This window comes from Amia ocellicauda, chromosome 7, assembly GCF_036373705.1.
Source record: "Amia ocellicauda isolate fAmiCal2 chromosome 7, fAmiCal2.hap1, whole genome shotgun sequence".
Taxonomy (NCBI): Eukaryota; Metazoa; Chordata; class Actinopteri; order Amiiformes; family Amiidae; genus Amia; species Amia ocellicauda.
Genome location: NC_089856.1, coordinates 27,552,256 through 27,560,720, shown reverse-complemented (window position 1 = coordinate 27,560,720; position 8,465 = coordinate 27,552,256). Strand labels below are relative to the sequence as shown.

The 8,465-nt window shown below is 38.1% G+C and overlaps 1 protein-coding gene across 1 annotated transcript; it reads left to right on the top strand.

Annotated features, from left to right (window-relative positions):
- The first annotated feature begins 504 nt into the window (after positions 1–504).
- LOC136753126 (C-C motif chemokine 21b) lies at positions 505–2,855 on the top strand. Its single transcript, XM_066708974.1, has 4 exons — positions 505–659; positions 1,105–1,225; positions 1,711–1,778; positions 1,875–2,855. Exons 1-4 carry the CDS (start codon positions 575–577, stop codon positions 1,907–1,909), a joined length of 309 nt encoding a protein of 102 aa, XP_066565071.1. The 5' UTR covers positions 505–574; the 3' UTR covers positions 1,910–2,855.
- The last annotated feature ends 5,610 nt before the right edge of the window (positions 2,856–8,465 follow it).

Sequence of the window (8,465 nt, the reverse complement as noted above, 5' to 3'; positions counted from 1 at the left end):
ATATATATATATATATATACAGTGAGGGAAAAAAGTAAGATACCACTTAACATTGATTTCTGAACTTGAAGTGGTCTCTTAATTTTTTCCAGAGCTGTATATAAACGTCCACAGCTGTCTGGAGGCCTCCCAAAGAGACACAGATTTACAGCTCTATTCTCTTCTTCCCATTTTCAAAGTGGTCTTCTTGGTCATTGTTTTTTCTCATGGGATCCATTCTATCACTTTTTTGTCCTTCCTTGATCTGCTTCTTCTTGCAATGTGTTTAGTCTCCTGCCATTTTAACATCTTCACTCTTTAAATTATGTGATATATATATATATATATATATATATATATATATATATATATATGTGCACAAAGAAAACATTAGAACTGAAATAGACAGTACAACCTTTATCATTAAGCCTATCATTTCCTGTAAGGTTCACACATTGATGAAGTACTGTACTGAAAAGGAAATGATGTTGTGAACACTGTTACTTTTCCTTTGTATGAAAAGAGAAGTGTGCTAACAAATCCTCAGATCATTTATTCGTGTTGATGTCAGTGCTGGAACTGTGAATCTGAAAAAATGCATCGCTCTCCAAAGTTTTCTTCCTTCGCCATTATAATGGCATTTATGACAATTGGCATTGCTGTAGTGCTGGCAGCTCCATGTAAGTACTGCACACTATAATAATCCAGAGCTCAAATATTGTCTTCATTTAGTAATGATGGACAGAGAATTTTTTTTTCAAGATTTTCACTGCTCCTTACATAATCCAAAAGTGACTTTCCTAGTCATAAGATTCTCAAATGAATACTGTATTATGCAAATCAGGATTCAAATCATGAGGATGTATTTATGTACTCTTTAATTTAAATAAATAAATAGTTGGTACTGTGCACTGATTCACTATCTTCCTAAAAAAAATAACCTATTAGTAAAAATCTGATCATATATTTTTGTTATTATTTTTACTCATCAACTGTTTATCAAAATAGTTAATCTGCATCTTAAGATTGCTTGAAGTCAAACAAGAAATGTTTTTCCAAAAGACTTTTAACAGGAATATCATTTCACTGAAACCTAAAAACTGACTGTGATAAACTTTGTTTCAGATCGTCGTCCAACTAAAATTACCACTGATTGTTGTGAAAAGGTATCTAAAGCTCGGATTCCCTATGCCATCACTGGCTACAAACGGCAGAACCCCCTGAAACCCTGCGTAGATGCGGTGATGTGAGTGTTGACCTTTTGATGTGGGGCCAGAGTAAATCAATACTTTGACCCACCCGGTAATGGAAAACTACAGAACTGTCCTCTGTTGTGGCTTCATTTTTAGTAAGATGCCACTTTCTTCTAATCATAAATGTAGCCGCTATGATGTACAGGTTTGTAGTTTGCTATTAGCGGGTGGGTCAAAGTTTTGATTTAATCCAGCCTGTGGTTCTGCTTTGAAGTTACAAACTTCCATAATACTGAGAGATATATGACTTTACTGACAAATGAGAACAGTCATTTTTCAAATGTGACTTGTTTGGCTAGCAAATCAGGGAAATTGTAATTATGGGGTTGTAACACACAATGTAAATGTGTCTAATTTGAGAGAGATTTTATAATGGATTTTGGAGATATAAAATATCTAACCTTACTCTGAGAATGAGTCATGTCATTGTATTTGATTTGAAAGAAAGGAATATTAATGTGATTTGATGATTCTTTAGATTTTACACTGACAAAGGACAAATCTGTTCCGATCCAGAAGCTCGCTGGGTGGAAAAGAAAATTAGAGGTACAGTAATTATTAATTAACTAATTCACATTCATTATTTATGTTTGACTAAAAATAGTGATTTTATTAAAAGTTTCCTTTTTCCCTTTTCTCTAGAACTGACAACACTGGATCAGGATTTAAAGATTTGAGGCTTTTCAAGCAAACATTTCCATCTTATTCTTCTATATCTTAAACATTTAAACTTTGTATTATTCCTTGATAATCTGCTTATATCTATACATTATGTATTGTTTTTTACATCTGGGATATATTAATGTATTTTATTTATTAGACATCAGCAAGCATTTTGCTATTACATTTGCTGTATTAAGTTTTAAAACCAAAATGCTTTAACCTGAATACTGTGAAAAGGTTTTTGCCAGCAATGAAGAATAACACAGACATTTCCATTGTAAAACTACTTACACAATTGCTGTTATTATTCAGGTTGGCATACTAATAATTACAAATTCAGGCAAAGTCAAATATCAACTGTTTCAATTCAGTCAGTGGCATGATTTTGGCACAATATGAATAATTACTTGACACATAGATAATACATTTAAATATATAATTAAGGAGTTTTTGTACTTTCATGAAAAACAATTTGTTGGTAGTAATGCTGCAATTAAATTAAAACTTGCTGATTGCAAATTATAACCCATGTGTAGAAGAAAGAAGCTTCTGACAAAAACAGGTTTGTAATTCACAATGAGAATGCTAGTCACATTTAAGATTTACTTATGGAACAGATATGGAACAGATACTGTATATATTTGCATTATTGAAAGATTTAAATATGTTTTCTAACATTTGTTTTGATTTCTACTCTTTTATATTTGTATAACATAACTGAACTTGACTTGACAGCAATAATATTTTAAGGGGGAAGTTGCTTTATTAAAATTATAAAATTTGAAAGTATCATTTTTAATGTCTTTTTAAAGATTCAGAAATATCTACTATTAATTAAATAAAAACAATAAAACTGCCTATGGTCTGGTTTAATGATTTTGTCTAGCATTTTTGTGTTCTGTTTGTTTCTTTCAGGTTTTTTGTTTTTGTTTGGATAGTAAAAGTGATGGATTTACCCAACTGAAATGTTGCTTAAGTTATTAAAGTGTTTATCAATATCCTCTTTATACTTTTCACACTTCTGACACAATAGGTCATGCACAAACTTGCAACTGAAGATTTAATTTGAATGTTCTTTCCCCTTTAGACCTTTAAACCTTGAAGTTCTGTTTAAAGTTGTTGTCATACTGAACCAATATCAACTGCCTGTGGGGGGCTGATTCCTGGAGATCAGTATCGGACAAACAGTCAAGCTAATCTGGGTTGACATCTGGGTTCAGACAGGCAACTGCAAATTTAAATCACATTTTAAATGGTGTGGACTAAATCGGCAGGGTTACTCTCAGCTCCTTGCTACTGAGCATCTCCTGCCGGCTTGCTGGACGCTTGCAGTACTGCTGAGAGGGATGTGCTGCTCCTCTTATCAGTGTTGAACCTCTCATATAGGCTGTGTAGCCTGCATGGTGAAAAGAGACAGGTGGCTTGAGGATGGCCAGGATTGGAGGAACCTGGTTGTAACTCCTCACCTTCCCCATGTGAAGATGGTGAGGGAGATGGAGAGCTAAGAATTGCAAACCTTTAATGTCCTAGGAAAGATGATACATTAGTGTTGGCATTACCTGAACAACACAGCACAACACTATTAAACATGAAATGAAAAATAGGAATGGTCAAGGTCAGTATTCACCAAGATCTTTAATTTGTTAGTGCAATCTACTTTCACATAGGGCTGGGCGATATATTCAAAATATTATTTTGTGTGAAATCCAAAACACTTGTATCTCAAGTATCGAGTTTTTGGAATGTGGGAGGATTAACTGTCAATCAATGTTTACATGCAGCCAATCACGTTGCAGGAAAATGCCCATCATCAAGAATTTTTTATGCAGCCAATCACTCCAAAGGGGAGGGAGCAAATGTGTCTCGGCGTGTTACAATCAAATAATTTGTGTTGAGTATTTTTGAGGTCTTTAATTGGGATATGCAACTTCTTATGAAGTTACATGTTTGTTTTACAATCATGGGTTCATGGGATTACAATCTTGAATGTTACTGTCAGGCCTGCAGATTTCATTCTCACCACTAGATGACGCATCAGCTTTTCAATTCTTCAATCAAATTACCTCACCTGACAATCATTTCTGTCCTCTTCAGTCATTGTATTTAAACCCACGTCACCAAACACCTGTTGCGAAGTCTAGTTTGTTTTCGGCAGCTATTCTGAGCATTCTCCAGTGTTAGATTATCCTGTTTATTGACCCTTGCCTTGTATCTCGACTTAGTGTTTTGGATTCTCCCTGTGACTCTGTTTACTTGATCGATCGACCTCTTGCCTGCCTCCTGATTACGGTTTTTGGATTCCCCCTTTATCTAGTCAGCCTAATTGCTGGTCCTGTTCCTGTTCTTTCCTTTCCTTTCTTGTTAGCCCTGCTCATGGACCCTAACACCAGTATGACAGACACGGCAGTTTAACCTTTTCTAAAAGCAATAGAAGTGAATTAATAAAGTTACCTTGTGTTTAATAAATGTTTGAATTACACTCTAAAAACAGAAGCAAATACAGATGTATATTATACAGCCCTGGAAAATAATTAAGAGACCACTGCAAAATTATCAGTTTCTCTGGTTTTACTATCTATAGGTATGTGTTTGAGTAAAATTAACATTTTTGTTTTATTCTATAAACTACTGACAACATTTCTCACAAATTCCAAACAAAAATATTGTCATTTAGAGCATTTATTTGCAGAAAATGACAACTGGTCAAAATAACAAAAAAGATGCAGTGTTGTCAGACCTCGAATAATGCAAAGAAAATAAGCTCATATTCATTTTTAAACTCCTGGCGTAAAAAATTCAAGCAGCTCGGCTTTGTTTGATGGCTTGTGACCATCCATCTTCCTCTTGATCACATTCCAGAGGTTTTCAATGGGGTTTGGGTCTGGAGACTGGGCTGGCCATGACAGGGTCTTGATCTGGTGGTCCTCCATTCACACCTTGATTGACTTGGCGGTGTGGTATGGAGCATTGTCCTGCTGGAAAAAACAATCCTCAGATTTGGGGAACATTGTAAGAGCAGAAGGAAGCAAGTTTTCTCCAGGACAATCTTGTACGTGGCTTGATTCATGCGTCCTTCACAAAGACAAATCTGCCTGATTCCAGCCTTGTTGAAGCACCCCAATCCTTCACCAAATTTCACAGTGGGTGCGAGACATTGTGGCTGGTAGGCCTCTCCAGGTCTCTGTCTAACCATTAGAAGACCAGGTGTTGGGCAAAGCTGAAAATTTGACTCATCAGAGAAGACGGTCTTACTCCAGTCCTCTATGGTCCAATCTTTATGGTCTTTTGCAAACCTCAGCCTGGCTCTTCTTTGCTTCTCATTGATGAAGGGCTTTTTTTTTTTTTAGCTTTGCACGACTTCAGCCCTGCCCCTAGGAGCCTGTTTCAAACCATCCTCGGCATGCACTTCACCCCAGCTGCCATTTACCATTCTTTTTGTAGGTCACTTGATGTCATCCTACAGTTGTTGAGTCACATTCGAATGAGCTGGCGGTCATCCCAGTCAGTGGAGAGTGCTTTTCACCCTCTGCCATTTGTAGCTTTGTTGTTCCCAATGTCTGCTCTTTGACCTTGTTCTTATGAACCGCCATCTTTTAAATTTTAAGGATGGAAGCAACCCGACGCTCACTGTATCCCTCTGCCAGTAAAGCCGGAATTGAACCCTTCTTTTCCTCACTCAAAACGTTCCTTTTAAACTCTTTTGGGATGGTCAATAATTATTTTTTGATTCCAATTACTTTTGAGGTACTACTAGCACTGTTTTTGCCATCCAGCTGGTCCTATTGCAAGAAGATAGTGATGACCACAACAGTGTTTTTTATACTTTTTCTTGTAAAATAAGATTTGGTTCAGGTGATCACCTAATCAGTACCTCAATCAACAGACACTGGAATGGAATGGCTGCCATACATGTAGAGATGCTGATTTAAGAAAAAATTGCAGTGGTCTCTTAATTTTTTCCAGAGCTGTATATATATATAGGGTTTCCCGCAGCGCTATTCAGGCCATGTGAAAAAGAAAACACAAGCGCACATGTTCCACCCCTCTCTCGTTCGCCACAGCTATACCTGATTTGCAGGCACACTGACAATATGCGATTGCCCCCCTGCCTTGCCTATGAAACCTTTAAGACATTTTAATACATTTAAAAGCAATGTAAAAAATGCAGAATGTTTTATTAAGGTGGATGAAGTGGTGCAACACAGTTTTTTTGTTATTGTAATAGTAACAACAATAATTTGTGTTATCACATTATAGAGTGCTGTAGCAGAAAAAATCAAAACTCGATTGTCATAGCGAGGAAATGTACCTGTCTAGCAAGGACAGATGTTAAATGCACCACTATAAACCCGGATGTGGTAAAACTACCTGAATCTATACTATTGTTGTTGTTGTTATGTGACCGTAAATAATACTGTATATACACCGATCAGCCATAACATTATGACCACCTGCCTAATATTGTGTAGGTCCCTGCGAGGGTTTCTTTTGTTTCATTTTTATGTAAACTGTGTTGACGTGCTGCTTCTGATGTACGGTGTATATATATAGAAGTAGTTTAAGGTTTGTTCTAGTGTACTGCCTGGTTTTAGCTTTCATATTTGTACTTATTATTGTAACCCACAGAACTGCTTGTAATCCCTGCAGCTGTGGCATACACAAAACATGTTATTCGCACAGTTATTCCCCCTTTTTTGCCACAAATATATTATGTGTTGCACATCCTCGGACAATAACATTCCCACGAGGCATGACATGTGCACCTGCTTGTGGGAACACTGCAAAACTTTTTTTTTTTTTTTACTTTATGTTATGTAACGTATTGTTTTTTAGACTGTATAAAGGCTGTGTGAAACTTTCAATAAACTGAAGATAAACGAACGGACTACTTCTGTGTCTGTGCATTTTTCTTCCCAAGCGCTTGTCTCCTGCTGAACAGTCTCCCCTGTAGCTGAAACGCTGACTGGCCTGACTGCCTGATTCACTGGGATCTGAAGGGTTGCTTCACCTGAAGCGTTGTACCTTAACAGTCCCCATTTTGCCGCCAAAACAGCCCTGACCCGTCGAGGCATGGACTCCACTAGACCTCTGAAGGTGTGCTGTGGTATCTGGCACCAAGACGATAGCAGCAGATCCTTTAAGTCCTGTAACTTGCGAGGTGGGGCCTCCATGGATCGGACTTGATTGGCCAGCACATCCCACAGATGCTCGATTGGATTGAGATCTGGGGAATTTGGAGGCCAAGTGAACAGCTTGAACTCGTGATTCATCAGACCAGGCCACTTTCATCCATTGCTCCGTGGTCCAGTTCTGATGCTCACGTGCCCATTGTAGGCGCTTTCGGCAGTGGACAGGGGTCAGCATGGGCACCCTGACTGGTCTGACGCAGCCCCATACGCAACAAACTGCGATGCACTGTGTGTTCTGACGCCTTTCTATCAGAACCAGCATGAACTTTTTTAGCAATTTGACCTACAGTAGCTCGTCTGTTGGATCAGACCACACTGGCCAGCCTTCGCTCCCCACGTGCATCAATGAGCCTTGGCCGCCCTTGACCCTGTCGCCGGTTCACCGCTTTTCCTTCCTTGGACCACTTTTGATAGGTACTGACCACTGCAGACCGGGAACACCCCACAAGAGCTGCAGTTTTGGAGATGCTCTGACCCAGTCGTCTAGCCATCACAATTTGGCCCTTGTCAAAGTCGCTCAGATCCTTATGCTTGCCCATTTTTCCTGGTTCTAACACATCAACTTTGAGGACAAAATGTTCACTTGCTGCCTAATATATCCCACCCACTGACAGGTGCCATGATAACGAGATTATCAGTGTTATTCACTTCACCTGTCAGTGGTGATAATGTTATGGCTGATCAGTGTATATATATATATATATATATATATATATATATATATATACACACATACACAGTATTATTTATGGTCACATAACAACATATATAGTATTATTATAATTATGATTTATTTCATAGCACACGATTTGTGTGTGTGTTGTTTGTGCTCTCTTTCAAATACCCCCGACAATACGCAATCACCCCCCCCCCAGCTCTTCAGTACAGATTCCCCACCCCAGCTTATCAATATAGATCCCCCGCCCACCCACCCCCAGCTCTTCACACACACACACACTAAATTTAGCCTTGCACTATTTTGAAAGTTGAGGTATGCTCACTTAACAGATTTTATTCAGACTGTTCTCTTGGTTAACGCCACACATACAGTCGACTTCTCGAGAATATGGTGACCATATATCTGACCATATCACTCTGTAGACCATATATCTCTGTAGACCACTGCCTAAGGTTATATCACCACTGAACTCTCAAATGTGCATTGTTGTTGTAATGAGGGGTTTATGCACTACCATCTTGATCCAAAATCGAGGTCAACTGGGCCTGCTCAGCATTTTTATACATGCCACAGAGCATGATAGGATGTTAATTGCATTACTGTATCATGCAGAACACCTGTAAAATCATATTTACCATGACAGCCTGGCAAGAGTTATTTGTTAGTTTTGCATATGTAATGATTAAAGAAATAGTTGTTGTT